Consider the following 14,830-nt stretch of genomic DNA (forward strand, 5'->3'; position numbering starts at 1 on the left):
GAAGACATTTTGAGAAACATGAGATAAATTGAATAACCTTGATGAATTTTCTTTTCCTAAATGGCCTTAAATTTAAACTTACTCTGGAAGATAAAAGAATGCATATAGAGATATTTTTGTTTTTTCATATTTAGAGAGCCAGAGTAAAATTTTTAAATATTCCATTCTTATTAGAGTATCTTAACAGAACTTAGAGCTTGGAGAGAGATTATCTTGTTCAACTGCCTATTTTTCAGAAGAGGAGATGGAGATCAAGAAAAGAGCAGTGCCTCTGAAATCTATCGGTCCTACTGAGAGTGGTGGCAGAGCAGCTGGGTCTGAGTTCCCCACCTTTCAACACCGAGAACAGTTCTATTTGATTACTTATTTATGGAAGGAGGTCGTTCTTGTTTCTCTGTGTGGGCAAGAAACATGTACTTGTTATGAATCTCAATTTTGGACCTGAATAATCACCACTAAGTCTAATTTTTAGAAATACACATGGCTGTGGACCTAATAATTTTTTTAATGTGTACAATCTGTCAACTTCCTTCCTACACTGATAAAGTTATAATAGACATATGCAGCAACTCGAACATACATGCTGACCAGTAAGAGAGAAACTATTTCATTTTTTTCCCAGAACTTTTCAAAAACTTCCCATAACTTTTTTTCTGTTAGCCAGAGCATTGTTAAATCCTTCTCTTTCACACAGATTGTCGAGAACCCACACTGAGCTGTCAAAAAACACTTCACATGATCTTTACCCCCAAGGCAAGTCTTTACCATCCAGCACATAAGACTCCAGAACATCAAAATTATTTATATGGTGCCAAGTGGCATCTAAAAGGACGTTGGCTAAAGAAGTAAAATGTATTTGCTGGATATTTAGGATTCAAACTGAAGAATGGATCAAAATGCCCCTTTACTCGGTCCCATGTCATCTCACAATAGTAAGAACCAGCAAAATGTCACTAACCTACCATGAGACTAAGGGGAGAGATTCTGAAGGAATAGTGAATGATGAACACTTTTTTGCTCTCCTTTTAAATTGTTCTAATGACAATAATATTGATGTTTTACAGATCCAAGTGGATCAATGATCAGTTTTATAGCATTTCTGTTTCAGATACTCAAGAAGTCAAAACAATCTGCCTGTTAGAAAACAAAAGAACTTCAAACTTGACTAATATAATGATGGAAGGCCTGTGTTTGACCAGATGTTATATATAACACTGAAAGACATAGTACCTAATCTGCTTAATCTCTGTGAACTGGTGCAAATAAAGGACTATAAGCTATATTCTGTCTTATTACAGCCTTCTTTTTATGGTGTTTTTCCACCTTGAGTTTCCAACAAGAGCATCCTCTTAAGGGGAGCTTCTTTACAAGTAGCTGAATTTAATGACAGCTGTCTTCATGATATTGTTTCGTATAGTAAGGAGTCTCTTGGGAGTTATCCAGAAACCGAGTCAAAAAAAGACAATATTGAGGAATGAAATAAAAGGTAAGTCTAGCAAAGGCACTGATGCTTAATGGTTCCAGTTGGGGCTTTATTATTGGTTAATGAATCATTGTCAAAACATCACAGCAAGCATGAACGTGCACGGTCTAGTCTACACTGAGAAAATGACTCTTCATCCCAATAGTTATTAACTGGGAGTTGTTTGAAAACACGTCCAGTAATTATAACAACACTGGAGCTAATTGAGAATGTTCATGTTGATAGCAAAAGGCCTACAATAGCAGACTAGATCAACTCAGGGGGAATTCTTTTTTAATTACTTATTGAAAAATAGCAGAAAGTGAATTGAATTTGGGTGATACTCTGCAGATATCAGAACAAGTTTAGCTAATTTTCTCCCAAGATGTGCTTCAGAGCATATATATTACCATTATATTAGAAGTAGCATTTGAAAATATAATATTCTTAAGGAAAAATCAATGGTGCTCTCCTAAATATGTCTTTTTTTTTTTTTTAAAGATTACCTTTTCCTAGGGCCGGCCTGTGGCTCACTCAGGAGAGTGTGGTGCTGATAACAGCAAGGCCACAGGTTTGGATCCTATATAGGGATGGCCGGTTGGCTCACTGGTTGAGCATAGTGCTGACAACACCAAGCCAAGGGTTAAGATCCGAACCTTTTCCTGTTAGGGTAAGAATAAGCTTTGAATAATACATATTTCATCCAGCTCTCAAGTATTCATGGGATGACTATAGGACTTCTCCCTAATGCTAAATGTGTTTTCATAATTTCTATTCCCTGTGGATAAAAAGAGAAAATAAGATGCGCGAATACTCCATTGGCCTATTTACTTGTTTTCTCAGCAAGGAAAGGATTTAAAACTGTAGCACAAAGTGAAATTTTTGAGTTACTGTGGATTTTGTTTATCCATAGTGCTCACTCTACCTATATCAGTAATTATAAGAAGTTGTCTATATTGTTAGGCAAAATAATATTATTTCTATACTATAAAGGCCAAATAAAGGCAATATATATTATAATAAAAATTATAATTAGATATTTATTCCACTTTTTAAAATATACTGAAGTTGGGTCTCAGAGCAGCTGAAAATCTAATATCCAGAATTGTCTCTTCACCTCACCATCCCCAGTTTAAGTTTCTTCTCACCCTCTAGCTTCATTAAGGAAAACCACACATCTTTCTCATGAAGATACTGGAAAAGCATAAAATGTCTCTATTTCCTAAGCAAATACCTGGCCAATGGAAAGCAAAAGGCTTTGGGTGGCAGACATTTATTCATTCATCCATCTCACTCCCTAAAGTACTACCCAGTCAAAAACATTTCTATTTTTCATGTTTGGTTACTTAATTTTGGCTGAGTAAAATAACTGGAAAGTTGGGGGCTTCCCAAAATGTTATGAAAATAACATTGCAAGATGCAGTAAGATGCGAAATGAATCAATTTTTCAGCTCACTCTGTCTCTCAATACAGTGGCTCTTTGAAAATATGAAGAGAGGAGAAAAGAATTTGGTGGACAGGGTTGCCTCCCTTCTGCCTCTCCATTGCCTTTTCATTTCCCCCTTGCAAACTTGGGTAATGTAAGTAATTAATTTTCAATAGCTGAATAAATGGTCTTCTGCTGTTAAATAGCTCTAACAGGTTGAAAGGATTACAATGACGTGAGCATTCCAGGCAAATGTATTTAGAGAAGCCTTGGAAATTTCTGATAAGATTTTATAAATACCCTTTACTGAGTGGGCAGCTTGTAGAGGAGCTGCTAAACTGGCTTCTTAGGGTACTGTCTCTAGGGTCTCAAGCTTTTGCAAGAGATGTTTAAGTAGTAAGTATCCTTATGGCACAAATTTGACAATAGGGGAAATAACTGTCAGAAATTAAAAATCCAGAAAGTAAAATCAGTCACCCTTTGGGAAGCTATCTACACAGACCAGGGAAGTAGAGAATGTGCTGAACAAAACCAACGTAGATCTCCACACTAAATATTTGGGACCCATATGTACTCTTTTCTTGGTGGCAAATTCATCTCCCAAATTAATCTTACACTTTATTATTTTTTACAATCGGACAACTATCAAAATTACTATGAAGCATAGTTGGTCCTGTCTCATATCTCCACCCTGTCCACCTGGTGGTGATGTCTTTTCCCATTTCCTCTGCCTCCACACAATGGTGACACTTTGAAGTAGTGGTGATGAGGTCCCTAAATTTGTTTTCTCTACTCAAAATTGATAATCTCCTATGTTACAAACCTCAAGCACCTATTTTTAATGAAACCTTTAGATGAATATCAAAGAACTATTTAGCCATGTCTAATATTTTAATTAGATTATATTCTCAATTTAACCCATTAAACTTCCTTTGATGATCCCCATATTTAGTGTTTAGCCTCAGATGCATGCAGTAATGAATGCTGGACCTTTTGATTTAATGAGAATTTTGGCTCTTTCAGCCTGCGCCTCTTTGTATACCTTTTATTTTGCTGGCTATAGAATTCAGTTAATTGAAGGAGTCTCTTACCATCACACATTAAGGAGTATAAATTAGCATCCCCATTCTGATTGGAAAATGCAAGCAGACAGTTTTGCTTTGATCTGAGGCTTGAGCTGAAGAAGGCAGCAACCCTCTGAAAATGAGCTGATGGCCCTGTTATCAGGGCAAAATGCAGATGCGGCCATGTATCACAAAACACTTAATGTCTTAATTGATCACCCTCCAATTCTCCCTGTCCTGTTTGCATCATTCTCTTTAGGAGCCTGTATATGCACACGTGTGTGCACATGTATGTGCGTGTATATATGTGTATATGTATCTCTGTCTTGCTTTCTCTGTTTATCCTTTCTATTTCTACCCTCTCTTCAGTTAATTAGGGAACTAGGTTTTAAATTCATTTGAGACCAAGAAAAATGAAATAACATAAATTCACTCACCTTGAAATTTCTAAGAATGTCCTGAAGAACTATTCAGGACCATCCACAAACAAAGATTCTCAAGGACCAACTCTAACTTCCAATGCTCTCAACCCAGCAGATCCCAGGCCATTGGTACTGCATCACTTAATATGAGCTAGGAAGGGCTATTCTGTGCTTGGCAAGCAAATCAGCCTTTTAATCTGTTCTAGTGATAATGCAATTCTCCTGTCCCTTAACAATTCAGTTACATAAAAGAAATATCAAGGTAAAAGATCAACACTCCTTTGCTCACTGTAAAAGCCAAAATAATTATGAGATTTCTGGATAAATATGGTAGACTGAACACACACACATACACACATCTATTTTACTCCCTTCACAAGCCCCCAATAAATCACAGTAAAAGGTTTTAAAAAGTCTAAATGTATAAGAATAGGGAGAACAGGAAGTGGGACAATAGTAACAAAATTCTGAAAACTGGGGCCGGCCCTGTGGCTCACTCGGGAGAGTGCGGTGCTGAAAGCGCTGAGGCCACAGGTTCGGATCCTATATAGGGATGGCTGGTACGCTCACCGGCTGAGCATGGTGCTGACAACACCGAGCCAAGGGTTGGGATCCCCTTACAAGTAAAAAAAAAAAAAAAATCTGAAAACTGGAAAGCAGATGAACGAGTTGTTAAAAAAAATTGACAAGACTCCAAAAATACTAAATTCTAACTAGCAAAGGGGAAAACCAATAATCAATCTGATTTACACCACAGAATACCCAAAATGCTCAGGAACTGATGATGTCAATTACCTCTGGAGGTAGATGAGGAATCCAAATCAAGGATGACTGGATAAAAGTCTAAGAGCAGGTAGTCCTATAAATCCATTCCCCAATGTCCATGCTGCTAAGCACAGGCCCTCTACTGCCCCCGTGTCTCTGGAGTGAGGGACAACTGGCTCTGTTGAGTATGCACAGTACCAAAAAAAAAAAGAAGAGTCAATAGTGAACAGGTGTGTTCTAAATACAGAGACCTCTGGTCCTCTTCTTCCCCTTGGCTCCCAGAATGTTGGGATTTCATCCTACAAGCAGGAGTTTAGAAAATTCTTCTCGGGGGAATCTGACCAGCCTAAAAGAAAAGACCTAAAAATCTTGACTTCAGAGGTTCTCCAACTAAAGAACTCAACAAGTCCCACCATGTACTCATCGTTTCCAATCAGCTTTTCGGTCTCTGACACTTAAACATGAGCAGACAACCAAGGATTTTCAGACGTTTGAGGATAACATACACCATACCATTAAAAAGACGGAGGAGGACAAGGAAATTAAAAGAGATCTTGGGAACTGGAAATATGGTAGAGAAATTAAAAACTCAAAAGTAAAGTTAGAAGATAACATTGAGGAATTTTCCTAGAAATCAGAGCAAAAAGGCAAAAGGATAGAAAATAGGAAAGAAAAGATAAGAATTTTAGAGGGTAATTCCAGGAGCTAAAAATACAAATAGTAGGAATTCCATAAAGAACAAACATAGAAAAAGAGTGATAGAAATCATCAAAAAACTAAGAAAATTTCTCATAACTGAAAAAAAAAATAGATTTCAGACTGAAAGGGCCCATTGAGTATCCAGAATAATAGATGAAAATAGACCTAAAACAAGGCACATAATTGTAAAATTTCAGTCCACTGGCTACAAAAATAGCATTCTAAGACTTCCAGAAAGGAAAAAGAAGTGAATATATAAAACAGGACACACAAAGAATCAAGAATAAAATAGCTTTAGGCTTCACAACAGTGACTGGAAGCTAAAAATCAATGTAGTGATGCACCCAAAAGTATTCAAAAATGATTTCTAACTTAGAATTATATACTAGTCAAAATACTAGGATAGCATGAGCTAGAATGAAGATACTTTTTAGACAAAGATGATCTCAAAACATTTACCTCTCATACACCAATTCTCAGGAAACTAGAGTTAAACTATGCTCCAAAAAGAAGATATGAGAAATGAGAGTATAATAAAATTAAAAGAACCCCCAGGTCAATGGGTAAGGGAGATGCGTTGACATAGAATCTAGAGTGGAGCAGATCAGAAGTCTCTGGGAAAGATTTGTTCAAGAAAATGAAATGTTAGGAACATGTGAATATCTTGGGAGAGGGATATAGATAAATGATGAAGAGTTTGGGATTAAGTAATAAGTACATTAAAATTAAGAAAATAAAATAAGACAAGCAGGAATCCCAAGGAAAACAGAAAGTCTTGCAGAAAAGAAAAGTAGGTGATTACCTGGCATAGCTGAGAATCATGTTTACATGTCATAATAATGATCTCACCAAAGTTACAGTGTTGGGAAGAAAGACATAGAGGGTTCACATATGTGGTAAGAGTAGAGTAGAAAGAAAATACAATTGTTATCTTTTACAGTGTGAAGTACTAGGTAATTCTTAAAATACAAATACCAAATGGCAAAGAGGCAGCAATTCGGTGAAATCATTTAGAAACATGAGGGTAAATACCAAAATTATCAGCCAAAAATGGAATGTGGTTGACTATCTAGTAAAAAAAAAAAAAAAAAACTGGGGAAGGGGGCAGGAGACCATTATTTTAAAAAATAATCCTTGTGTCCAGATCAATAAAGCAGAAAGAGAGAAATTTGAGTAACATTTCCCAGGTTTGTTAGGTCCTTTGCTTTTTGATTTGTCCCTCAGTATAGTGTACATTGTATAACTCACATGTTGTCATGATGTTTCCATGGAATGTAAGATTTATTAATGTGGATACTTAAGGGGTAAGAAACCTAGAAATGAACAAGGGTATTTTTTTCCTTTACTCTTCAAAATGTATTTTTGATACATCAGTATGAGAGAATTGCCCATCAATAAAGCATTGATGATAGATGGTCTCACAGGTATTTTTATCTCATGTTTCTTTGTCAGCCCTCTGCTTCTAATCCCAGCAAACAACTTGGGCAGGTGTTTTAAAAGTTAAAGAAAAGTGACGTTTTATTTTATTTTTTTAAAGATATAATGGATGATTGTATGAATTAGATTTATTTATTGTGTAAACTTGGGGTCCAAGATGACATTTTTATAAATGGGTAAGTTGGATAAATAGAAAATACTTTTCCACATGGTAGCTAAGATAGGTCAGTCAAATTGGTAGTGCCTGTCCATTAACCATTTATGCATTATTAATAAAATTGTAAGAATAAACAAAAAATAATCCTTAAAGAACTATTTGACTCATTAAACAATGTGTGTGTGTGTAAATGATGAAGTATCAGTGTTTTGTTTTTAGCTTGTAAATTATTCCCACTTGAAACTCAGGATAAGAAGTCATCCTTCTATCCCTATTCCCATTGCTTTCCACAGTTTATTTCTCTTCCCAAGTCAAGCACTGAGGAAGAATAAAGACTATTTGACCATCCTTTAACTTCCAGCTAGAATATTGGCAAGTACACTCAATTGCTCCATTATCTGTAGCCATGGAAGCTAGGGTGAGAATGGTTGTTAGAAACGTTCAGCTAATCCCCAAGGATTACATTAGTCAATATTTTTTAAAACTCTTTTACTTATTCTTATATATTCATAAAATGTGTCTTTTTTAAGCTAAAAAATTCTCTAAAAATCTTCAGAAGGAAATTTAAATTCTGAATCTCCCCTGATAGATTCCATACAGGAATCATAGGCAATTCCTTGTCACTTAAGAGGGTTTCCATGAACTTGAATTCTAACATCCCTCCCTACGTATCATTATGTTTGTCACCAAATAGGTTACCCTATTAACAGAAACTCTTGGGGAGAATGGGGGCAGGATAGGTAATGAGGGGGAAGAAAAAAAAAGATGTGTTCTAAAGAAAACATCCTTAATGAAACCTTCTGAATCCTATTTCATTCGGGGCTTACAAGTCCTCTCTGAGCCCGAGAGGTAAGACAACGACAGACAAAGAGAAAATGTGATGTTATTTTTAAAATGAAATTCCTTTGAAAGAGACATAATAACCCCTTTGTAATGACATGATGAGTCATAAGACTAATAGTCACCTTTTAGATAACTATATTGTAACTGCTGTAGTCCAGTGAAGTTTGGTGTCAGGGACTTTATTTTTCACTGATACATTCAGATCTATATTGTAATTCATTATCTTCCTCTAGCTCCTTTCATCCGAGATCTCACAGAAGTACTTTCATAGCTCTTATCTCACGTGTCCTCTTCATTCTTAACTGAGTTATAGGGCACTTTTCTCATTTTTCAAGATGATGAGTAAGAGAAATGATGTTATCATTGGCAAAAGTAAGATTAGAATTCAAGCCTCTAAACCAAGTCATCTAGCCCGTGGTTATAATACCAAATCCAATTGTGGCTCCCTGATACTATAAAGACAACAATAAGAGAAGGCTCATGGAATTATTATAAGTGAAATCGTGGAGGAAAGGTTATCCAGTGCATGCGCCGGGAATTCTTAAAGGGAAGGAGTAAATAAAATGCAACAGAAATGTGTCTTGAGAGGGGGGATAATAACCATAAAATACAATGGAGAGGAAACATGAGAGCTGTTTAGAATTTTCATCTCACTCCTAAATACTTGTTGGAATTAGCTCTGAGTTTTAGATATGTTAGTTCAGTAACTCACCAAACTAATAGGCTGTATGACATTGGGCAAGTAAGTCAATCTCTCTCTCAGTTGCCTCATCTGTAATTTAAAAAGATTGGGTCAACATTTTTAGAATAGAGAAATGTATACAATACAATTGAGGTAGCTTACAGATCATCTAGCTCATCCCATTGGATACAGGAATATCTTCTAGAACATCCCAGCAAGTGGTTACTCAACCCTGGGTGAAAACAGGGTTAAGGGACTCAATACCTCCCAGGAAAACCCATTCAAGTTTTAGATTGCTCTTAACCAGAAATTTTTCCAAAAGCTGACCTAAGATTGTACTAGATAATTTATGGCTACAATTTTTCAAAAATTTACATCCAGATTCTTGCCATGAAAATCCTCTCCTCCACATGCTATAGTGACAATAGCCCACCATCACTTTTATCACATGCTATAGTGACAATAGCCCACCATCACTTTTATCACAACATGAGTTACTCGTAAGTTACAATAATTAAAATTGGCCTCTATTCTTAATTCTGCCACTGTCATACCTGGACCTTAATTTCTTCAATTTATAAAATGAAAGGCTTAGATTTTTGTTAAATGTCTATTCTAACACTGACAATTGTGTCCTGACTATGTCTTTGTCTTTAACTTAGTGGAACATGACTTTGTTTTTATGTTCTTTCTAGAATGAGGTGTTGAGAGTTCTTTAACAAATAAATATTTTTCTTCCTTTTTTGTTTCTCTTAATTCTCATTGCTATGAATATATTTATTTAAATTAGAGTACATAAACTGAAATCTTAGTGAGATGACAAATAACTTTAGTAACTTAGAACTTAAACTCTCCTACAAAAAGACAAAATACTAGGATCTTAATGGCTGCAAAGAACCATACAGGATATCTAGCCTAACCCCACACTGATGAAGAAATCCATAATAGAGAATTCCCATGTTTTGCCTTCCAGCCTCTGCTTAAATTTTTCTGGTGAAAAGATGGTTAGTGCTTTGTGGACTTAGACTGTTTTGTTGATGGACAGCACAGTACCTGACCTATAGGAGAAACTTGAAAATCCCTGGAACCATAACATATTGGTTATGGTTCTGACATCTTTAGCATGGCACAATAGGTAAATATTCAAATGCAACTACCATAGCTAACCTCCTCCCAAAGCTTTGCTCCTCCAAGCTAAAAAGGTCCAGTTCTCTATTTGTTCTTTTCCACATCCTTTCCTCTCCAGGTTCCTGCATACTGGATAGATCTTAGCTTGTCAACATTCTCTTTAAAATGCAATGCCAAGAATATAACATAAATATACTATATAAAATATTTCAATTAACTCATTATTTTTGCACATATATTGAGCCCAATTTGAGAAGACCAGGGAGTCACTGCTTCAACTAAATATTCCATTGCACAATTCTCTTAGTACCAGAAAGCATCCTGCTTGCTCTGTGCCTTCTTATCTCTTTCTGTCTGATTATCAAACGCATCAACAAAAGCCAGCCCTCTGTCTTTTGGAGTGGTGTCATGGATTCCAGGTAAGCATTTCTTAGTGCCACTATCACCTAATACTGGGCTGGATGGTATGTTGTCCATTAACTATGTTCTTATGTCATGTGAGCAGAAATATTATAAGGAGTCCCTCTCTGAGAATCTATGAAATGAAGTCCATCAGAAACAGCATTAGGAACAAATAGGGAACAAATTACTTATTACATTTGGGATTAAATGTAGGATGACTGCCCACCTTGGTTATTTTAAGATGTTTTGCCCCTTCAAAATCAGACCTATGTATGTCTTTCTTTAATATATCATAATGAACACAGTTCTGTCAGATGTCACCTCTGAGTGAAACTGAGTTGAGGCAAAAGCCTGGGTAATTCAGACAAAATACCTTTTCAGCATAAGGAGGCTTTGATCAATATTGAAGGCCAAAACTAAAAAGTGCTGGTATGTTACATTAAATTGAGGCTAAATTGTATCTTTCCTCTACCATTATCACTAACCCCCTGTATGAAAAAAAAAAAAAAGTAGGAGAACTTTGCTACTGGATTGTTTGCCACCAACTTCGGGGAGTTTTTTGATGAGAAAAGCGTGCCACAGTTGAGGTGACTAGTGCTGCAGTTCTAAGCTTCCCACCCGATTCAGCCATGAGCAGCTACAGAAGGAGAACCAGGATGAGGAGAAATGAGCATCTTCTCATGTTTAATGTTCGTGAATCAAAGACCCAGACATTCCATGGGCTCCAGGATTCATTCTGCCCCCAATCAGTCAGAGCTGTGCCTAGAGTAACAGTGTTTCCTATTTACCCACTTTTTCAACACAAAGGGTCATCAAATGCACTTAATCTGCTCCACTTAGACTCAGAATAAGCCCTGGCATCTTGTTATAAAAGCAGGAGAAGAAAGAGCTAAAGGCCTGGTGCTTTGGGGTTTGTGTTCACTCGCTGATTTAAACATACACACACACACACAGACACACACACACACACAGCTTTTCCCCAAATACACAGTATTTCTACTCACTTTATAGATTCTTCTCAAATCCCATTTAGTTGTTGTTTTTCCTGGATTAGAAGAATTTGAGATTTTTCCCTTGATTTCATGATCTTGTGTAATAGTATCTACTTTTTCTTCCAGGTTACAAGAAACATTCTCATTCACAAATTATTTTTTTCTCTCTGTCCAAGTCTTTCGTCTTATCATAAAGCATTTGTCATAAATTCCCGCCCCCAAATGGTACCTTTCTGAACAGAGAAGGAGGGGAGAAATCTGAGCCTAGATTTGCTTTTAATAATCATATATACACAATCTAAAGAAATGAGAATGATGTTTTTATAAAGTGATAGAGGCAAAATGCCAATCAATGCATTGTTACCAGGAAAAAAATAATAAATAATAATGATGTGCATGGGAAAAGAAAGGAACAAGGAGTCATAAGAGATATTTTTATCCCCTTTGGCTGTCACTAGTCCTGATTTCATGGGTAAATCTTTCAGTCTTGCTAAGGCTCAACTTCCTCATCTACGAAAAAGGAAAATAATCCTCGTCATCTGTGACTCACAAGATCATTGATTGATTAAAGAGCACTTTGGAAAATCCAAAAAGCTGTACAATGCTTATGTTTTAGAAGCAATAGTTTTGCCTCCTAAATGATGCAGATTGGGTAAAGTTCTCACTCTGACACTAATCTTTGCCTCAGGTAATGATTCTCCAAGAAGCCTAAAGTAAAAAGTTAAAAATTCTACTGCTACATTCATAGAACCATAGAATTTAGATCTACAAGGATCTTTAGGATTTATCCCCTTATTGGAGAAATTGAAAACGAAAAGCTTAAATGTGACTCAAGCTAACACCACTCCGGCCTATATAATTATTATGAATCATTAGGACTCAAGGGTGGGATTCCACCCAGCTAACCTCACTCTTATCCAACCTTCCTGGGCTCACTTACCTAAAGACACAACCAGAGCTAAAGGGAGATTGGAAGCGGAGGCCACCTCTGGCACGGTTGCTATATTTCATATGCATACTTGGTATGTATTCTCATCACAATTCCTCAGCCTAATTTCAAACTCCCAATATCAGATCTCTATGCCTTCTGCATTTCAGAGCCACAACATACCATTTGCGGTGACCTTTTCCACGTAGGTGGAATTCAAGACCATTAATTAAACGAATAAAAACAGAAAAATCCGGGTGAGGGAGAGGGGATCTGCTAACCAAACGTCGTTACCCAATTTCATTTCTACCGGGAACAGAAAACTGCCCAAGGCCGAGGCGAGCGGGCGGGCGCGTGTGGGGACGCGGGAACAAACGACTCCGGGAAACGCGTGACGCTTCCCAGTTTTGATGAGCAAGACTCTGTATCTAAAGAGACTGCAAACCCAGTAAGTGAATAAGAGACCTCTCAGGGAAAAAGAAGAAGGGTAGCGCTTTGGGCAATCAGACCCCCTCCCCGCCCCACCTAGTCCCCAAAGAGGTGCACGCCCGGAACCCCTTTAGCTTTAATTTTAACGTTATTAAGCTTATTCCCCTTTAGCTTTCATCTTGCTGGTACTCCGCATAAAATGCACTGAGAAGGAGCGTTTCCACACACAAGCCGAAGAACACTCACTTTTAAAATTTCAGCAGCTTGTGGGACGTGGAAGAGCTGTGGGGAAAGAGCGCGATGAGTCCGGGAAGCAGAAATGGCTCTGAATTTCTCTCCACCCAAGTTTTCTGCCGCGCGCGGCCGCGCTTAGTATAGAGGAGAGAGGGCGTACAGGGCGTCGGTGCCCGGGGGTCACAAATTCAGGAAGGGGTACTGGGGTGCAGAATCTCGAGCTTTTAATGACAAAAGGGACTGGGGAGGATGGAAGCGCCGCCTGGAGAAGGAGGGAGTCGCCTTAGCTTTTGAGTTAGAGATGGGGGGTGGGGCGCACGGGGACATGGGAGGTTAGTGACGAGCAGCGCAGGAGTCTGCCCCGGCACTGGATGTTTTAAGGATCAGGCTGTGGCTCTGCCTATATCCCCGCAGAGCGGAAGGCCCCAGACACCTGGTCCCTCACCTGCAGCCAATCGGACTGCCCAAGGAAGGGTAAAAGGGTCGGGGTGGAGTGGCCGCGGAGCCCTGATAACAGAGCTGGGGGCAGGTGGCTGAGAGGTGAGGAAGGAGAGGTTCTGCGATCGTGGGGGATAAAAGCGTCCCCCATGGAATTAGGGAGCCCAGAGCCCAAGTTCCAGTTTGGGCCGCGGTATTGGGCCGGTCTCCGATGCTGAAGTGCCGGACGCGGGAATGAACGAACCCAGATGCAGAATCTCCCCTGACAGGGACAGGGCGGAAGGCCGAGCCACTGGCCGCGCTGGCTCCACACCGGCTGGAGGGTTGACAGGTGGGTTTGGTTTGTCTGCCAGGAGTTGATCTGCGAGATCCGCCGCGAGACCGGAGTCCGAATCCTCTGGTCCGGGAGAGAACCTCGCCCAGCCCCGCAGTCTCCTCCCCTGTCTCCCTCCCCCGCTCCGCCGGCCCCTGGCCTGGGCGCCTAGAGCACGTGCGGCCCTGAGCCGAGCTCCCCCTCGTCCCCGATGTCCACCTCGTCCTCTGGTTCGGTCAGGACGAAGGGGCCGGCGGGCAGGCTCAGCTGAGCCTCGGCAGCAGCGGCCTCTGGGCCACGAGGGCTGCCCTCCGGGGTCTCGGGCCCGTCTGGTGCTTTGGGTTCGTCTTGACTTTTCCTCAGCTGCTTTTTATGCTTCATCCGCCGGTTCTGGAACCACGTTTTCACCTGGTTTCAGGGAGATAAAAAAAAAAAAATGTCATTCCTCCAGATCTGAGCGATTGCTGGGGCTTAGGAAAATGGGTCCATTGACGAGTTATCCAAGAGCTCTGACAGCCTCAGCTGCTCACAAATGATCGTCTTAGGTTGAATGCAAACCAAACACCTTAGGCTCCCAGGAGTTATTGTCCCAAAATAATGTTGAGGATCAAAATGGCGTGGTTAGTAATTACCAGTACTGTTACTAACTAGAATTAGTAAGTGCTGCGTGGACGAGTCTCTTTTACGCTCAACTTATGTTCCTCTGATTGAGACATCCAAATACCTGGTCCAGAACAACTCCTGGACAGGAAGATGAGACTAGAACTTGCTGGTCCTCACCGGGGAAAATCAGACCCAGACCTGGCAGGGCTAAAGATTTCACAGCAAGTTGCGTTTTGGGGTACAGAGACTATAAGAGAGGGAGTGGAGGAAGGAGTTTTGAGGCTGCAGGTGAACAGCGCCTGGAGGAAGATGAAAACAGTTCTGCTCAGGACAGGGGAATAGGGAGGGGGCTTAAACTACAGTGTGTGTCTGGGTGGCGGGGGGGGGGGGGGGGGCGGGGGGGGGG

At 39.3% G+C, this 14,830-nt stretch overlaps 1 protein-coding gene across 1 annotated transcript in view; it reads right to left on the reverse strand.

The window, feature by feature from the left end:
* Positions 1-13,989: 13,989 nt before the first annotated feature.
* The window catches only part of BSX (brain-specific homeobox), a 3,971-nt gene continuing 3,130 nt past the window's right edge, over positions 13,990-14,830 (reverse strand). Inside the window, exon 3 of the mRNA XM_008569215.1 lies at positions 13,990-14,229. Coding sequence (XP_008567437.1) covers positions 13,990-14,229 — 240 coding nt within the window. The remainder of the gene's footprint in view (positions 14,230-14,830) is intronic.

The sequence above is a fragment of the Galeopterus variegatus genome, unplaced genomic scaffold (assembly GCF_000696425.1).
Source record: "Galeopterus variegatus unplaced genomic scaffold, G_variegatus-3.0.2 Scaffold478, whole genome shotgun sequence".
NCBI lineage: Eukaryota > Metazoa > Chordata > Mammalia > Dermoptera > Cynocephalidae > Galeopterus > Galeopterus variegatus.